The sequence below is a fragment of the Hakea prostrata genome, chromosome 1 (assembly GCF_041222555.1).
Source record: "Hakea prostrata isolate BN-2017 chromosome 1, UWA_Hpros_2, whole genome shotgun sequence".
NCBI lineage: Eukaryota > Viridiplantae > Streptophyta > Magnoliopsida > Proteales > Proteaceae > Hakea > Hakea prostrata.
Window position 1 is genome coordinate 6,627,935 of NC_142600.1, and position 19,120 is coordinate 6,647,054.

At 38.2% G+C, this 19,120-nt stretch overlaps 2 protein-coding genes across 3 annotated transcripts; both read left to right on the forward strand.

The window, feature by feature from the left end:
• The first annotated feature begins 303 nt into the window (after window positions 1–303).
• LOC149027025 (Peroxidase superfamily protein) lies at window positions 304–2,503 on the forward strand. The gene is made up of 5 exons (XM_089146288.1): window positions 304–465; window positions 538–686; window positions 776–964; window positions 1,084–1,249; window positions 1,697–2,503. Exons 1-5 carry the CDS (start codon window positions 387–389, stop codon window positions 2,182–2,184), a joined length of 1,071 nt encoding a protein of 356 aa, XP_089002414.1. The 5' UTR covers window positions 304–386; the 3' UTR covers window positions 2,185–2,503.
• Window positions 2,504–7,005: 4,502 nt separating this feature from the next.
• On the forward strand, window positions 7,006–15,739 carry ARF4 (auxin response factor 4). 2 transcript variants are annotated; one of them, XM_089158242.1, is made up of 12 exons: window positions 7,006–7,835; window positions 7,947–8,003; window positions 8,232–8,417; window positions 8,519–8,603; window positions 8,682–8,772; window positions 8,855–9,019; window positions 12,395–12,514; window positions 12,616–12,691; window positions 13,899–14,061; window positions 14,157–14,914; window positions 14,998–15,188; window positions 15,278–15,739. In XM_089158242.1, the coding sequence occupies exons 1-12, from the start codon at window positions 7,491–7,493 to the stop codon at window positions 15,456–15,458; spliced, it is 2,418 nt and encodes an 805-aa protein (XP_089014368.1). In that variant the 5' UTR covers window positions 7,006–7,490; the 3' UTR covers window positions 15,459–15,739. The 2 variants fall into 2 exon arrangements, with proteins under 2 accessions (XP_089014368.1, XP_089014374.1); XM_089158248.1 differs by having other exon boundaries at window positions 14,160–14,914.
• The last annotated feature ends 3,381 nt before the right edge of the window (window positions 15,740–19,120 follow it).

Consider the following 19,120-nt stretch of genomic DNA (forward strand, 5'->3'; position numbering starts at 1 on the left):
AGCCATAAACAACTAGATTACCATTCTGAAATGGTTTAGAAGGATTAAGAGATAAGGAAGTAACATTTTCAACTTCCCTGTCAAGTTTAAGTTTTTAGCACAAAATCATTTTATATTTCATATTGGAGGCTGCAATGGCTGTTAAAGTCTCGCAAGCCTCGCACGCTGAGAAGAATCCAGTGAACTCCCAACGTCAATGGTGGGGTTAGTGCTTGGTGCCTGGTGTGCTTTATTTGGCGCACTTCGATCCACACTTGCAACCCCACTAACCACTTCCCTGATCTGCTCTCTTCATAAATAGTTACGATTCACATGTACATTGTGATCACTTCAAAACAAGAAGCTGTTCGATCAAAGGTCTCTGAGAAGAAACCAAGGAGAAGATAATGGCCCAGTGCAACAATCACTCACTTCCAACCTCAGCTCTTCTGTTACTACTAGCTTTGCTCTTACTGTTACATTCAGGTAAACTTGAAATTAGATCAGATTAAACGTGTATTTAATTTCATGGGCTAACTTATCTCTTATCTTGTTCAGGTGATTGTGATCTTCAGTTAAACTATTACGAAGACAGCTGCCCTAGAGCCGAAGAGATCATCAAAGAACAAGTAACCTTACTGTATAATAAGCATGGCAACACTGCCGTTTCATGGGTCAGAAATATTTTCCATGACTGCATCGTTAAGGTAGCATGAACTTATATTTATATTAGAGCTAGCACTATTAGTGGGCTTAAACCATTTGAATCAAACTAAGTTGTTGTTTGTTAATGCAGTCTTGTGATGCCTCACTTTTGCTGGATACAAAGAACGGCATGATATCAGAGAAGACATCGAATAGGAGCTTTGGGATGAGAAATTTCAAATATATAGATACGATTAAAGCTGCCCTTGAAAATGAATGTCCTCTCACGGTTTCATGCGCAGATATTGTAGCTCTCTCTGCAAGAGATGGTGTTGTCATGGTTAGCTAAATCTACCCTAACTGCTTCCATTAAGATTAACAAAATAAGCAACCATGCATGCACACATACACACACATACATACAGTGATACAGAGATTCATCTGGTGCTCATGTCACAGCTAGGGGGGCCACAAATAGAGATGAAAACCGGTCGAAGGGATTCAACAGAAAGTTATGTTGCAGACCTCTTGGATTTCATTCCCAACCATGATGACAATATCTCACTTGTGCTTTCACGATTCAATTCTATTGGAATTGATGCGGAAGGAACAGTTGCCTTACTAGGTATGTTTGTATCTTCATGGTTCAAGAAAATTTGATTTCATGTTTTGAACCCCCAGAAAAAGAAAAAAACAATATGATTTCATGCAAAAGGAAAATCTCACATCTGATGTAATCATGTGCAAGTGCTAATATTAATTTGACTACCTTCTTCCTTCGAGTCTAGATGGATTCTCTCTCAGGGTTGAGGTCTGTGTTTCTCTCACACTTCTTCACCACACAATAGGGGTAAAATCTACCTTTGAATGCTTACAAAATGAACCAGAGATATGACCCTCTATGGGTTCTACATTGGGCCTAACTCGATTGTGTAGTGGAGAGGTGTGGAGAGAGCACAAATCTTTATTTTGACAAGTAGAAGACCCGGATTCTCTTCCTAATAGCTAGATTTTAACATGCAACGATCTTTTAATGCGTAGCTGATTACATATGTGGTGTTGTTATGGCCAGGAGCTCACTCGGTGGGTAGAGTGCATTGCATGAACCTCGTAGCTAGATTATATCCCGATATCGATCCCACGATGGCTTCGGAGTACGGCGAGCGCTTGAGAAGGAGGTGCCCTACACAAAACCCAGACCCAACGTCAGTCCAGTATGCAAGAAACGATCTTGAAACACCAATGATTCTTGACAACATGTACTACAAGAACCTTTTGGCTCAGAAAGGACTATTGCTAGTAGACCAGCAACTGGTTTCTGATCCAAGAACTGCTCCTTTTGTAGAGAAGATGGCTTCTGATAATGACTACTTTCACCAGCAATTCTCAAGAGCTCTGCTTTTGCTCTCTGAAAACAACCCCTTAACAGGTGACCAAGGAGAGATCAGAAAGGACTGTCGCTTTGTCAACAATGCTAATAAGGTTGGAAATAAAAGGCCAACTGAAAATGACCCAACTGCTTCAGGCCCAAGTCCAAGCCCAGGTGTAGGTGACGACTGAGTTTCAGCCCACCAAGCCCATATCTTTGAATGAAAAATTTTAAATAACGGAAAAAAATGAAAAGATCAAGAAGATTGATTAATAAGTTTCAGGTCTTCTCAGGGGTCTCTGAGTCTCTCTCATCTCTTATCTTTTTTTTTTATTAAAATAAGTGGGATTTCTTTTCTCTTTCCTTAAATAATCTTTGTTAATGGCTTATGTAAAAGACATGAACATACACAGGCAGCGTGTAGATCGAATTCTCTAACTAGTAACATCCAGAGAGTGAGAGACTAGAAAACCCTTCAAATGCCTCAAATTCCTTGTTAACCAAAATTAGTAATACCTTCCAACACAACAGACAAAAAGACAAGAATGTCTTCTGGGCAGTTTCAGGCCCAGGAAACCAAGTACGTGCCCATGGTCCATGGACCACTTAAAGACCTTGACAATTGGAATTAGCCCATGGACCACTTGTGGAAATGCTTTCAAATTTTATCTTCCCAAGTGGGTTTTTTTTTTTTTTGGGGCAGGGTGGGGTAGAGGAAAGACTTCTAAGTGTAAAATGGAGGGTTAGTAGAATGATTAAGAACCTCATCTCTCAGAGAAGACGCACGGATTCAAACCTTTTCCCCCAAAAAAAATTAGATTTAATTTGAGATAAATAGAATTATGGCAACCAACCTAATTAATATTTCTTATCCTTATAGTGAAGACAGAGACAATTTTGTTATATTTTTTTTGGTTGATATTTTACCCAACATGTCAAACTTCTACAAAGGGGACAGTTTGGCCTACTTCATGAACTGGGGATCCTTAAGGATTACCTCATTAATTCATTATAAAAGTTAAAAACTATCCACTACCTCCAAGCCTTTATTGTGCCATTGTCACCCTTAATTTGAAGTGGATAAGAAAATGACCACTCCCAAACTAAGTTTTTCCATGTACCAAACAGTCGTGTTCATTATGATAAATGTAAAGCTTAATTTTAAATACATCTTTCCACATCATTTTATGTTTATTTTTATTTCTATTTATAAATCTCATCTGGGTCACGATCCAAACTAGACCATAATTCAATACCCATATATACACAAGTTTTCCTAGACCAATTTATACGTACCTCGACTACATCTTTAGAAGGTACCTGTTCTTTACATATATATAATTTAAATTAATAAATTGATTAACTGTTTCAATACCAAAACCGTGTATGAAACCCCTTGGTACCCTACTAGAAGAGGTAACCACAAGAAAAGAAATAATCTGAAGATTCTTTTGTTTTCTGTTTAAGTAAATAGATGAAGTGTGAACCTGACAACCTTTTTTTATCAAGTGTTGTGTGCCGGCCCATTTAGCCATATGTGTCACTTTCAAGCCTGGCCCACAATAGATTAATGGATGGACCTCCATAGACGTATGCTCTTAGGTCCAATGCTTTTGATCAAATTTCCATTCATGATTTTGACAAAAAATATTTACCAAAAAAGAGATTTGACAAAATGTAAAGTTAACAAAAATAGAAATAAGATGGTGGTAGTTGAACGGCCGTGCAAATTGCTTGAGTGAAGCTTATAGAAATTCTGTCAGGAATAATTTGGACTCTTCAGCTTACATTTTGTTTAATTTATTATTATTTTATTGAATTTGAGGTTCATACGAACGAGTTTAATGTGCACTTCAACTATATCATCAGGTAGGTTTTGATTTTTATACGAAGAGAAAGGTTGGGCACGCTACGCTACTCCTTTACTTAAGCAGGTGGTCGGCTGGTTTTGACCATGGGGCCGGGTGGGATGAGATACGTTCATAGTGTGGTTCTTTACAGACACAAGGTAGGTACAATATCGATGTGATGGGAAGGGCAAGTTGGTCGTTTTATTGAGTTAGGAGAGAAAAAAACACATATACCATTTCCTTTAATTATGATTCCATTGCTTTTGCAATGGTGTTTATTTTCTATGTATTAATCATGACCATGGACTGACTATAGAGATAAAGGCTTTTTTATCTTTAAAGGGAAAATTTCTAAGTACTAGCTTTCGTAAGCATTTGAACTGAAATAATTCTTAAGATGCCCTAATCCAACGAGCTTTTGTAATCATTGGGATACCATTTGCTCCCTCCATTAATGAGGCCCACAAAAGCTTAAAGGTTCATCTAATATAATAGAAACTTAGCATCTAAGTATCTGATATTGCCATGACATTATTAGTATTCGTTTCAGGGTGAAAGAGAATTGGGTTGCAGAGAAGGAAAGAGAAAAATATAGTGAAAGAAAAGGTACATACGATGAAAGCGGGGGGAAAGGAATCAGAGAAAACCAACCCCACAACATACAAAGTCACAGAGAAACAGACAGTTTGGAATTGACCATCCAATCCAATTTTTCAGTCACAAACAAACAATGAAAGTGATTTAAGATGAGTGATGAGGGTGGTGTTGTTTCACCGAGTAGTGATTTTCAACCAAACAGTGAGAATGGATAGTACCTGCTCAGGCTCACTGGAATTCTGATCAGTAGACCCAGAAGCAGTGAATTGAAGGAAGAACCGGCTTGAATCTCGAGGGCTTTTCTCCTGACATTGGCAGCTACCCATCATAGTTCCCCTCTCTCTCTCTCTCTCTCCTTCTTTCTCCTACCTTTCTCTCCTTCACGAGACTTCTCTTCAAGATAATTATAATTTTCTCATTTCGTTTTAAGAGTTTTTTCTTATGCTTTTGTCTGTTTTTGTTTCTTTTTCTGTCTGTCTAATTAAAAGCATAAGCATCAAAGTGCCAGATTAGCAGTGAGGGTGGAGAGAAGGACAAATTTAGCAAGTAGTTGTTGAATCCAGATAGTGAACCTTAGAAAGCAAGGAGACCAAGCTGGTACCAATATAAACTACTCTCTGCAACAACAAAAGGCCCACCTGTTAGAATGGTCTATATCCCATTATGGAAGATGAGATGGGTTTTATCTAAAAGAAAGAGAGAGAAACAGAGAGCTGTGAGACAGAAGGCAATGAGCATGGTTACACAGACCATAGCACCAGGGACAGCCTAAAGTCTTCATTAGAATAATGGGGATTCTATTGGGAAACCTGAACATGGTTGGGGCCCAGAAATTTAGTTTGCTACCCAAATGCTCTCACATACATAAATTTGACTAGCCATGTCAATTCATTACTTGACAAATCTATACAGGAAGTGAAAATATTTTGGGTTTTCCAGAAACATTGAATCTGGGTTCTGTAGGGTCCAATTCCATTAAGAGAATTGAAACCCAAAACTGTTAGCTGATTTAATGGAGGTTGATACTTTTAATTGATATTTGATTTTAGAAATTCAAGAAGATAATGTCATTGAAGGAGTTTTATAATTCTCTGCTACCAACTCGTGTGCCAAATCTTTGTTTGTTGGATCATGTAGATCATCATCAACGCAACTAATCAAAAGGGTTTGCATGTGGGGACAATAAAAGTAACAAAACAAACAAAAGTGCTCTAGATAAAGTTGATTTAATAAACAAAAACTAATATTTTTCCTATAATCTAGTCTTCACAGATAAATGGTTTCTCAATCGATTGCACCCTATACGAATCGGGTAAAAGGATTAGGGACCCTGACGAGGACTGATATGATTCATTATGCATTAGAATCAATATTGGTGTTAGATTGTGACCGGTATCACTTGACCCAGTTCCATAGAACTAAAACCCTAATTTTTAACCAATCTCTGCAATCATTTTTGAGTTTTGATACTTCTCCGTAAAAGAGGGAGGATTAACAGCTTTTATTATTCCGCGGAGGAGGCGGGGAAGGAGAGAGAGAAGTCACCACCACTCAATTACTGAAACACAAACAGTGTTGGAGAGAGAGATATTTATGACTCGGAGAACAAGAAGAGCAAGTTTTTGTGGAGGATCCCAATGTCAATGTGTAAAAGAGCAGCAAGCAAGAGAGAGAGAGAAAGCGTGTTATTTGCAGGGTTGGGTATTCGAAAAAGGAAGAGTGAAGCAAAGGATGGCATATTGGCACCAAAAGCGCAGGCCCATCGCCATTGATGGGTAACAATACATTTCTCTCTCTCTCTACATCTACGAATTGTCTACGTGAGTGGAAGAGCGATTCTCAGACATTGGAGTCTCTTCAAAAAAAAAAAAAAAAAAAAGAAGACATTGGAGTCTACCAACAAAAGACTTCGTCTCTCATTCGCAGCCAAAGTTCAGGCCCCCACCAAAACAGCACCCTCTCTTGCTCTCTCTCTCTCTCTTACTTTTTTTTTTTGGTAGAACTCTTTCTCATTTACTCACTCATCTGATTTATAATAATTAAAGAGTCTCCCACTCAGTTTCATCTTCTGTGCTCTCTCTCTCTCTCGCTCTCACCACTCTCAAAGCAATGAAGCGTTTAACTGAAAAAGAAAGCAGACAGCCACTGTATCAATGACAAAGTGACCAAACATTACTCCACTTTTAAGCTCTATTTTTATTTTTACTTGCTTTTCAATAATGTCTTCTTCTGCTTATGTGGGTCAGTGTGGGTTTGATATCTGTATAGCAAACAAGAAGAGAGAGAGAAAAAATAAAGCAAAAAGATTGAATTTTTAATTTTATTTCTTTCGTGTAAATTTGATTGATTTCAAAGGCTAACGATGCCACTTGGTTTCCTTGGTGGTGGTGTTGAAAACCTATTTTTGTCGGGATGGGTGGTGATCCCTGTTTCTTCCCACTCTTCCACAATCCACAACCAAAGCCAAGTAAGAGAGAAACAAAGATAAAAAGGAAAAACACAAAAGAGAAAAAGGAGAGAGAGAAAAAAAGAGAAAAGGCAGAGCAAAGGGTGGGGCAGTGGGGGGTGTGGGTTCTGTTCTGTCTCAGGCTGTCCCCCCTTCTCTCTCTCTCCCTCTCTGCCTCTCTCCCTCTCTCTCTCACGCACACACTCACAGATTTATAACGTTAGTCTATGTCCAAAACCCACAACCAGCATTGGCTTTTTGCCTTCTGTTTCTGTGCTTGAATGGCAATTATCTAGTACCTCCTCTGTTTCTGTTTCTGCTTCTGCTTCCTCTGCCCACTACTATGAATGGGGGAAGAATCTTTCTTGTTATCATTTGCTACCCTTTCCATCTTAATTTTTCTAATGTTTGAAGATTAAAGTGCAGTGGGTACTTTAATTGAATTCCCTGCTATAATTTCGTCTCTCGTGCTTTAGCTTCCTCTTTTCACCTCGGTTTCAAGCTCCTCATACTGTCTTTCCTTTCCTCTTCTTCACCTTGGAATCATTTTTATTCTTCTTTCGCTTTCTACCTTCGTGTGCTTAAGTGAACAATTTAGGTGTTCATGGAAATTGACCTGAACCAGGCAGTGAAAGAGGGGGGAAAGAGTGCATGCTATGGAGATCACGACAAGACCGGCGGCGTTATTTGTTCTTTTTCTTCTTCATCATCGTCTTCTTGTTCTTCAACTTCTTCTGCTTCTCCTGTAACTTCTTCAATCTACTTGGAGCTATGGCATGCATGTGCTGGTCCTCACACATCGCTGCCCAAGAAAGGGAGTGTTGTCGTCTACTTCCCTCAAGGTCACTTGGAGCAGGCTTGTGCTTCCTCACCTTTCCCATGTTTAGAAATGCCCACTTATAATCTCCAGCCTCAGATATTCTGCAGGGTCGTTAATGTCCAACTACTTGTAAGTACTGGGTTTTCTCTTTTCAAATTGAATTCCATGTATTTTCTTGACAATTCTCTCTCTCTCTCCCTGTTTCTTTAGTTTTATTTTCATTTATGTGCTTGGGTGCAGGCCAATAAAGAGAATGATGAGGTCTATACACAGGTGACCTTGTTTCCTCAACCAGAGGTATGATATGTTTGCAGAACAGCTTTTTGTGTGTATGCTGTTGTATGCATGGGCTACTTTTGTCTATCGTGATAACATGTGAAAGAAACCTGATGAATTGGATCGAATTCTTTCTTGTATAGCAGTATTGCGTCATTCATGACTCCACTTCTATTGAGTTTGTTAAACCTGATTTGGGTTCTGGGAAAAAAAGAAAAATATTGCTGTTAAATCGTGGGTATTTCTCAGTTGGCAGATAAGAATCTAGAGGACCAGTGCCTGGAAGACGAGGTGGGGGTTGAGCAGGGGAATGGACCTGTGCCCTGCAAATCGACCCCTCATATGTTCTGTAAAACACTAACAGCTTCTGATACTAGCACTCATGGTGGTTTCTCTGTCCCACGTAGAGCTGCGGAGGACTGCTTCCCACCCTTGGTGAGCTTTTTATCTTTGTCACTTTTCTCGGACGATCATCGGTTAAGTTGGGTTGCTCTTGGTATAGTTCACTCTAAACTAGACAATTTTCCGCACTGCAGGATTATAAACAGCAAAGGCCCTCCCAGGAGCTCATTGCCAAGGACCTTCATGGAGTTGAATGGAGATTTAGACATATTTACAGAGGTGTGTTTGGTAGGATAGGTGTTAAATGCATTAGGCTTCAAGAAAGAAAGTTCCTACAATATTATGTTGACGTTTCAGGTCAGCCTCGGCGGCATCTTCTCACCACTGGATGGAGTACGTTTGTAAGCCAAAAGAATCTTGTTTCAGGTGACGCGGTGCTCTTTCTGAGGTATGTGCAACTTAACGTATCTTGAACTTTTGCTTCCGTGTGATATGTTAAAATTCTTTCTGCTTAGACTACAGTTTTGTAGGGGTGAAAATGGAGAACTGAGGTTGGGAGTTCGAAGAGCTAGTCGTCCTAGAAATGGTTCTCCTAATCCAATTCCTGGGAACCATAATGTGCATCTTAATGTTCTTTCCACAGTTGCTAATGCAATCTCCGCCAAGACCATCTTTCACGTGTTCTACAGCCCAAGGTATTGCTCTAAAATATCTTATAGTCAAACTCTTCAATACTTGAACTACTCAAAAGTATCAGGTCTTTTTTCTCCTGCGATACCTAATAATTTCTACACTAGTCACAAGCATGTCAGTGGCAATAATGGAGTTTGAGAACTTGAAATGGAACAGAAATGGATCATTCTTTTGCAGTTTGTCTGTCAATTTGTAAGAATTTAGCTGTCATGGTTGCTCATGGAAAGGTACCAAATTGTCAAGTTTGGCAAGCATTGAATTTTGACAAAACACAGAAGGATAACAATCATGTATCTTCCTGGACCACCTCCAACAGACTGGTAGGATTCTCTTCTTGAATGTAGAACGTGGTAATCGCCGATTATCTAGCTTTGGTTCTTTGCAAACCAATGATTAGTCAAATTCTGCCATCTCAAATTTTGTTTCTAACCTCCTTAACTATCGTGAATAAGACTGACTGAGACACTGCTTCAGTAGAAGAGAAATCGTAGAGTTAATGAAAATAAGACTTGAAGGAAAGTGGAAGCTAGAAAAAGAGCAGAATCATATGACTTTTTGGTTCTTCCAAGAGACAAAAAAGCCATCAAATAGACATTTATCAAAGAGAAAAGTTTGCAAAAGCATTCCTGTCATACTCTGCTTCGAGAAATACTCATGCTACCCGGTCCTCAGAGTCTGTTTTCAAACCCTTGCATTGGTTTAATGCTGAAAACTTTTGGTCCCTCTTAGGCTATTTATAGATTTAACCTAGCCATGTACTGTAACAATTTTATCCCTGGGGAAAACCCACAAATCATTGTTAGCAACTGTGCATACAAAATATCTCTGTAAGGCCAGGAGATTATGCTTGCTAATTCTATAATAATCATCGATTGCTCGAAACTTGAAAGTAGTGATGAATGTATCTTCTTTGAGGAATATAGTTATTGGAGAACAATGCAGCATGTTAAAAAGAGGAAAATAGAAGTAATAAGAAGCCTGTCACCATATTTTGAACTGGAATTGGAGCTTCAAGAACATGATAAGTATGATAGTTAATGGTTCTGGAGCGTTGATCTTATCATAGTAAATGTAGTGCAGCAAAACCTTGGGTTGCATGTTCCAACTTTTGGCTTACTTGCCACCCATAAAGACCTGTTGTTAACCTTTTCTGGCCAAGGAGTGCTTTTTTTGGATCTGACGCCTGCTCACTATGTGTTGGTAGGATTCAACTCCCTTTCTCTTGTTCTGGACTTTCTGGACAAAACCATTGATCTTATGGATATTTGCCTTTAGGTGGTTGGACATTCAGATCATCAACCATTAAGCTAATGATGACCAAGTGTTAGTCTTAACTTTTAAGTCTAGAGTGCTGTGGTCTGTACCACTCCTCTCCCCCCCCCCCCCAAATCCAAAACACACAACAACAAAAATGAGAAATAAAGGAAACAAAAAAAGAAGAAGAAGACTGATTTGGTATTTGATGAGTTGCCAATTGTGCATTTGGTTGGATTAATAGTGACTTGCAATTTGATTAGTTAGTTGCAACATTAGCTTTTGAAACAAATATCATAATATTTAAAATATTAAATTAGTTTAGTGGGCAAGACTTAAAAGATTCCTGAATGGAATGGAGATTTTTAGTGCTAAATGAGATGCTTTAAGCCATTAGCCCTTTAAGAAATACTAGAATTCTCCACAAAAAGCTTATACCTCCTTATTAAGTCCTACAGTATTTCCTTGGGTGTTGTAGATCTTCCTCCCTTGCTCAATCATTGCTGATTGCTTTGGTCTATTTTTGTTTCTGCTGGATTCTCGAATTCAAGTTGATTATGTTTCGCTTCTTCCTCAGAGAAAGACGATCAAACAATTCTCAATCATGGTCCTTGCGGATCGGATCATCTGTATGGGTTACAAAAAGAAACTCCAGATACTTGATATCTTTCTCTTTGAATAAGATCTCAATTCTAGTTACGGTTTCCAGATTTCTGAAGGGAAATGGAGATTTTAGTGCTAAATGAGATGCTTTTGGGGTTAGGCCATTAGCCCTTTTAAGAAATATTAGAATTCTCAACCAAAAGCTTTATACCTCCTTATTAAGTCCTACAGTATGGCCTTTGGGTGTTGGAGATCTTCCTTCCGTGCTCAAATATTGCTGATTGCTTCTGCTTATTTTTGTTTCTGCCGGATGCTGGACATCAGTTTCAGCACAGAAGCTCTGAATCAAAGTTGACCTGATAATACCTATAGGATTGGTTTTTGAGGTCAACATAGTGGTGGATCTCAAGTTGGGACTGACATAAGTCCACAGTAACACTGATCAATCCAAGGAGAAGTTATCTCCTGACCATCTCCTACTCCTAGGGACAATTGAATACCTTTGCACCTAGGTTCCCTGTTTCTGATTATGTATCTCCAGATGCAGGACCCCCTTTTCTAGTGATGGATTGAAAGATTAGACTCTCCAAAGGTACTTCTTCCGGAGCACTTGAAGTAGAAGGATTGCCGATATTAGTTAGAAATTATTGTCTTGATTTGGCCATGCAGGCCTCAACTCTCCTAAGACTCAGAACCCTAGGCGTACTTTTTCAGCTTGTGAACTTTCTTCCATTTAACAAGAGCGAAAGGTTTGTTTTTTAAATCACCAAGACCCAAAGGATGTTTCTTTGATTCACTTTTTTCCTGCTCTTTAACATAGAGAAGCATGGCATCATATGATATGAGATGCCATTGATCATGTGGTTATATATTTTGAACCTATGCCAGGAATTATCTAAGCAATCACTCAAAAAGAAGTTCTTGAAAAAGAATCAGAAAACTAATTTGAGCAGCTCTGTTTATTTTCTTGTTGGCTTGATAAATTTGAGTTGCTACCAATTTGAGAATGATGCCACTCTCTCTCTCTCTCTCTGTGGCTCTAACTCTATGTGTATGTGGCTGTCCAAGGTAAATACAATAATACTATTTTGAAAGATGTGGGAAGGGTGTGAACTAATTATAACTTTACAAGGACTTTACAAGGAATGCAAATCATTAATATATCAATGCTTTCTAGATTTTCAATGGTAAAAAGCTTTCCTAAAAGAATTCTCTGGAGCTGGAGCATATCAACATCACAAGATTTAGCCTTATATGACATCCACTAGAAGTGTAGAGGACCATGTTTTTCTCACAATCAATATAAGTAACCCATACACCCTGTTACAACAATGGCTGATTTTTCTTAAAAGAAGTAGACAGAGAGATTCAAACATTTGCCTGCACCACTATTTTCATTTTCTTTCTAGAGAGTCACCCTTATGGTGCTGTAACGACAAGGAAGGACTTTAAGATATTTATTTTGCCATCATTCCTCATTTATTGACACATCTCATTCACATCAAAATGCTAAAATGCAGGGGAAGTCCAGCAGAGTTTGTCATTCCTTACCAAAAATATATAAAAAGTATCACCAGTCCAGTGTCTATTGGGACAAGGTTTAAAATGAGGTTCGAGATGGAAGACACAGCGGAGAGAAGGTTTGTCATAGTGTGGTTATATTCACTGACCAACCATGTGTGCATAATCATTATACGAAAGAATTTGAATAGTCATGATATAAATATTTTTTGGGATGCAGATGCAGTGGTGTAGTGACTGGCATGAGTGATGGTGACCCTCACAGGTGGCCTGATTCAAAATGGAGATGTTTAATGGTATGTCTCTTGTAACTTCTCCATAATCTTGTTTTATCCATTCTTTGCTTAAGTCACCAAGAGTAGCAGACTTTAAAGCATTTTACACTTACTATGTTTATGGCAGTTGTTAAAAGATAATTCAACTATCAGATATGTGCTACTTGCTGCTGTCATATCTACTATATGCCTATGCTAGTGTTTAGGATGTTACTGTATAATAATGAATCTCCTAGGCCAACATAATTTAAAATTAGAGTTATCATTATTTTTCTAGTTCTCTCAACTTAATCTGGCATTAAGTAGTTTATAATGTCATAGCTATATAGGAAATGAATCACAAAACTTTCCCGTCCTGTTGTTGAGGATACCATGAGGTGGAGGGCCTTTAATGACCACTGCCACCCTTGGATAATTCTATTTGTCTATTTACAATCATCTAGAATGATTATAACCTTTTGTTTTGTAACTAAATAGTCCAATCATTTCAAAGTAAATATATTGTATGGTCCTGAAAATAGTCAGCCATCTTCCATTTTACAAATGTGAACTTTCGACTGACACATCTCATCATGAATCCTTAATTTGTTGTTAGATAGTAACTAGAAAGATCTGATGATATCTTTCAATGATTCATATTGTGATGTGAGAATATTACTTGATTCCATCTCTATGTTGTTAAAATTCATTAGCTGTCATAACAACGTGCAGAGGCTGGTTATTTACCAGTATTGCTCTTTTACTTGTCAATTCCATTTGAGTAACTGAGCCTTGTGCGTAGACCAAGAGGGTTAACAAATCCATTGTAAGACATGGAAAGTAAAACTCTAATTCCTTGAGCACCCAAAGAGAATGGGAGATAAGAGTACAGTTCTGTTCAGTTTTCACTGTTCATAACAGTTGATAAACATGTACCCTTAAATGCTCACTTTATTATAGAAGTCAAACTTCACAATGAAGCCATTTTCCAAAAGCCCAGCCTTGAGATCCTAATCCACTAGTGGTCAGCTGACTTGCTTTCGGTTCTTTCTTACTGCCGTAGAAAAGAAAAGAACAACTTATTTCTACTGGATTGCAAGGGATCTAAAAGTAATACATACCTTGAGGCCTGTCTCTGAAAAACTTTTATGATTATTTAAACTTGTCGTAAATCAAAAGCTAGCTTGGATATTCTGAAACACCTTGTGGCTTATTTACTTTGAACTTCTTTGTGACTGCATACAAACAGGTTAGATGGGATGAAGATATTGCAAGAGAACATCATCAACGAGTTTCTCCATGGGAGATTGAGCCCTCCATGTCTCTGCCAACCTTGAATGTTCCACCTACCCCCAGGTTGAAGAAATTTCGTAGCAGTCCACCGTTAACGTCACCTGACATCCCTATAATTGGTATTCTTCCATCAAAGAGTAGAACAGTAGAATGCTTATTGCATCTGTATTTGTCTTTGACTTGGAATATATTCAACTTCTATTTTATGTTGCAGCAGGAGGGAGTGGCTTTTTGAACTTTGATGAATCTGTAAGATCCTCTAAGGTCTTGCAAGGTCAAGAAAACGTTGATATCATACCACCAGTATCTGGTGGTGGAAAGGTTAACCTGGCAGTGAACTTTGAGATGAACAATCCTGCAAGCCAAATGTCAACTCGGTTAGAGCAGGCTATAAACAGTGATTTTATGAGAAAACAATCCTCTACTTACACAGGCTTTGCGGAATCCCAGGGATTCCAGAAGGTCTTGCAAGGTCAAGAAATACGCCCCTTGCCATCCCCGCATGGAAGAGTTGAGGCCAACCTTAGTGCTTGGGAAAAGATTGGTCATGGTTGCAACATGTTCAACATGCATCAGGGGGCCAACCCAGTGATATACCCATTTTCTTCCAATGCCAGAAGCATGTATATGCCATTTAATGACACATATGTTCCAAGCCACAATCCTGTGGTGCATCCTTTAATGGCTAGTTTCCACAGAGAGAATCTCCAATTCAACATGCCTTCCTTCCAGAAAAGGTATCCTGGTTGTACAAGGGATGAAGAATATATTCCAGGTTCACATAATGCATCAGAAGAGCAGAAGTCAACTGGCAGCTTAGCTGCTCAGGCTACTTTTGACACAGATGCCAAAAACCAGAAGTCCGAAACTTGGGATGAGACTTCCACTGGCTGTAAACTGTTTGGGTTTTACTTGGCCGGGGAAAGGCTTAGTCCCACCCGACAGAGCTCCAGTAGGAGGAGTTGCACGAAGGTAAGCAGTTACGGCGGCACAGTCAGATATTAGTTACTTTTCCTATGTTGTTTCTGATCTGATGGTAAATAAACTGAGTGAAGGTTCACAAGCAAGGAAATCTAGTTGGAAGGGCTATTGATCTCTCAAGAATGAATAGCTATGATGATCTGCTGAGTGAGTTAGAGCGGCTGTTTGCCATGGAAGGCCTTCTACGCGATCCTAAGAAAGGGTGGCAGGTACTTTACACGGACAGCGAAAATGATATGATGGTTGTTGGAGATGAACCTTGGCAGTAAGCATCCCCATTATTTCCTTGATGAATTGTTCTGTTGGTTATCTTCTTTAAGCGAGTTGAGCCATTTATTCCCTTGTATTTGGCAGCGAGTTCTGTAATATTGTATCAAAGATCCACATATATACACATGAGGAAGTACAGAAGATGATCATTGGGATGGCAAGTGATGATACTCATAGTTGTTTGGAAGAAGCTCCTGCAATTTTGGACGTTTCAAAATCTTCTTCTGTGGGACAGCCAGATTCTCCAACGGTAATTAGGATATGAAACTTGAAAAGTGGTTTTATTGGAAATTATGTTTGGTAACTAATTAGCCATTAATCCCCTACCCCCTTCCTTCCTCTTAAGACAAACCAGATGCATAGGAATCTGAATCTACTAGTTCAGAATTTCGGGTCACTTGTGCTCTATCCCGTTTGTTCTCAATTTTTAAGGTTCTCAACTACAAACATCTGAACCCTTGAACAGAATACTTGAATGTTGGGTTAGTGGGCACCACATTATAAAAAGTGGGGTCCTGATTTCAGGTCTTTCTTTATCCACATCCCTCCACCACGACTTCAGATGATTTTGTTTGATGTTCAGAGGTGGATCCCTTTCCTAAATACGTGGTGACATGAATGAAAAGGTGAGAGAGAGGATCCTATTTCCCTCCACCACAGGTTCATGAGGGGATTTACTTCTGAACATTGACAAAGTAGACCTCACGGTCACCAATTGGTACAAATAGGTCTTCAAGACTCTTCAACAACACACCCATTGAGAATTACTTGACTGGTAATTGTTTGTAGTTTCTTTCTTTTTTTTTTTTTTGGAACCATTGGCCCTATCTATGGAAGAAAAAAAAAAAACTCAACAACCCACTGTTGTCTTCTTCGTCACAGGTATTGAAAAGTTATTTTCATAAGGTTGTCACTAGCGTGCACGTAACCATATTCTATGATTCTACCTTTGTGTCTAGAAGCCTCTTCTTCTATAATTTTGTCTTCTATAATTTTGTCTTTACAGTAAGATTTACACAAAGGTGACCAATCGAATGTGAGTCACTAAATGAAAGTCTACCTAAGATTCTCTTTTTCTTTTTCTTTTTCTTTTTTATCAATTTTTATTTATTTATGGTAATCTAGTTGGTATTTCCTCAATAACTTTTGATTCTTTTAAGTCATCTGTAGTAGAGAGCCTATGATGCTCTAGCCAGCAAAGCTGACCTTTAAGGAAGAAGACAATACAAAGATATAATTCTCTTCAATTTTCCTTCAAGACAAACTATTCAAAATTCCATGGAGATATGATCATTCACAATAGTGCACTCAAATGTAAATATCAATAACTTTTTCTATAAAAAAGGAAATATAACAGCACAAAATTGTATACAAAGATTCGTTACCTCTACTTATGGGAAGCTGATATTTGGTATATTTGGGTGCAAGATAGGCTTCGAACATTGTTTATATTTTAATTATGTATTTAAATGGGCATGGATTAAATTAAAATATTGGCTTTTAATCCCAAAATAAAAAAAGATTAAAAAAAAAATTGGCTTAATACTTTCACAAGTCAATGTAAGATTTTTAATTCTTTTGAAAAAATATTACGATTATTTAATATATAATTTATAATAATAAAAATCCAAGGTCACATGGTAGGTGATAAAAATATAATTGAATTTTTTTTTAATATATAATAAGTGATATAACTGAGTTGGATAGTCAAATTCTTACATGCCTCTTATGAAAGATGCCACTATCAACTTATAATAAAACATTATTTTCCCTAAAAGCAGCATTTAGTCGCTTCGGAGGGAGTCAAGGAACCTTTATTTGTTGATCATGCGTGGTTCGTAGATTGCGATAGGCGGCTTTTAGAAATTCAATCGTTGTGATTATAAAGATGGAGGAAATTATTATTGTAAGAGTTTTAAAAACACCACGTATCATAGGATATATGTGCATGACAATAAAATGCATTGGAGTTTCAATTTTCAAATTTCATTTAGTTGGAATAAGGAGGCAATTTAGGGTGATCAAATAGGATTAGAAAAAATATTGCTCTTACTCTCACAATCTAAGGTGGCAATGTTGCATGCTCTTGGCAAAGGTGTAAATGTGACCTTATTTGAGTCAAACTCTAGCGAATTGGTGGCACTGTTAAATGGGACAGTCCCTACTTTTTATGGACATTAGTCTTCTCATCTCTAATGTATTTTAGTTGAGGCGGCACTTTAAGCATAATGTCTATTCACATCTTTGGCTTGCATGACGCGGGGCGCGCCGGGAAGGGTGGGGTCGGCAAAAGCATGCCCACGCGTCAAATTTTGGTGCCCCTAACTCCAGTGGTTGTTTGAAACCGTTTATCTCCGCTCTGTCCCGCCCTAAATAATGTTAACTTCCTTGAAGCGGTAAGTCAGTAACAAGAATGACTCTCTTGCCCATATCCACTCCTTGTATGAGCTAAGACCTAGGTAACAACAACGAGCTTGTTCCTTGGGGTATCAATAACCTGGGCCGGAGGGGGGATATAAGTAAGCCTAAAAGAAACTTCATGATAGATGGCATTTCAAATCAAGTTCAGGGAACGGGATTTTGACTTCCATCTCTTGAAATTGCATTCCCACTACAGGTGGTGGATGGTGGCACTGAAGAGCAACTTCCCAAATCGATTGCAAATAGAGGAACCTAAGAAATTTCTTGAAACCGAAGACCAATCTCAAGTAAAACTAAAGGAGCGTCTCAAACAGGTCATATCAAAGCAAGGGTTCTTCCCCAAAAGGAATTAGAGAAGGGATAAGTAAAGAAAAGATGGTTGAAGTCCTCTGAACCATTCCAACACATGATACAGTTATGATTAAGCAAAATGTGGTGGCTAATGATAAAGGATTGGGTGAGACGGATAAGGTTAAGGGTTCTCCACATGGTGAGAGCGTGACGACGGATGTGGCTTTTGAATCAAACAAAAAAGAAAAGAAGGTTCCAAGCAGAAAAAATGAAGAAATGATTGGAAGGAGAGGGGAGCCAAACAATGAGGTCATGGGGGAGGTCACAGAGGGGGGGGGGGGAGAATTGCTAGCAATAAAAGTGAAAATGGGGGTAGCTTTAGGGATACATGTCTCATAGATAGCACAGGGGCCAAGGAAAATGAAAATAATACCCATTGGATGCCACAGATCAAGTCAGAAAGAGATAAAGGAGCCAGGAGAGATAAGAGTGGAGATGGCAAAAAGGGCATGAGGTCTCAAGAGGAGGAGCTTCTTCCAAAACTAGTAGGGATTTGCAAGGATGGGAGTAGACCAAAATGAGTTAGATTTGAAGAGGTAGGAACAAACACAATTGACCCAAATGGAGCCATGTTTGGAGGCTATCATCCAGATGAGTTTTAGGAGGCAACCCGAGTTGATGTTTGTAATACAGCGTATCCTAGAACTCCTTCAGATTTAGGACGACAAGTAAGCAACTAATAGGGTGAAGAAAATGGAAGGATTCCTAACATTTTCAAAAGAAAACATAGAAGATGACTTCAATGGTATGAATAATGGATGAAGGAAGAGAGAAATTGCCTCACCAGTAGAGGTAGGAATATTGATATTAAAATCATGTAATTTATGGAAAAAAAAAGAGAGGTAAGAATGCTAGTCATAATAATGGGGCATATTTTGAAGTCATCTTAGAATCCACTGAATATTCTTTTTTTTTTTTTTTTCTGAAAAATTTTCTATTGATTTTCTTTTGGTAATAATTTTTCTGTTAATGGGATCGAAAGAATTAAATTAGGGATCTGTTATTTTTTTCAAAAAAAAATATTACAATAAAATTTGTTTAAAATCATTTTATCAAGTAAATATTTTCTAAAATCTGCAGATCTGCTAAATTTCATTTTTGTTTTCTTTTCGGTAAGAGATCAGCCTCCCTTGATTAATTTTTTTTGTTTATTTT

Bases quoted from the DNA above. Each gene is read 5' to 3' on its own strand.
- LOC149027025 (XM_089146288.1), top strand. From the start codon at position 387: ATGGCCCAGTGCAACAATCACTCACTTCCAACCTCAGCTCTTCTGTTA. The intron at 965-1,083 runs GTTAGCTAAATC...CTCATGTCACAG, and splicing joins CAAGAGATGGTGTTGTCATG to CTAGGGGGGCCACAAATAGA. The intron at 1,250-1,696 runs GTATGTTTGTAT...TGTTATGGCCAG, and splicing joins AGGAACAGTTGCCTTACTAG to GAGCTCACTCGGTGGGTAGA.
- ARF4 (XM_089158242.1), top strand. From the start codon at position 7,491: ATGGAAATTGACCTGAACCAGGCAGTGAAAGAGGGGGGAAAGAGTGCA. The intron at 8,773-8,854 runs GTATGTGCAACT...ACAGTTTTGTAG, and splicing joins GACGCGGTGCTCTTTCTGAG to GGGTGAAAATGGAGAACTGA. The intron at 12,515-12,615 runs GTTTGTCATAGT...TTTGGGATGCAG, and splicing joins GAAGACACAGCGGAGAGAAG to ATGCAGTGGTGTAGTGACTG.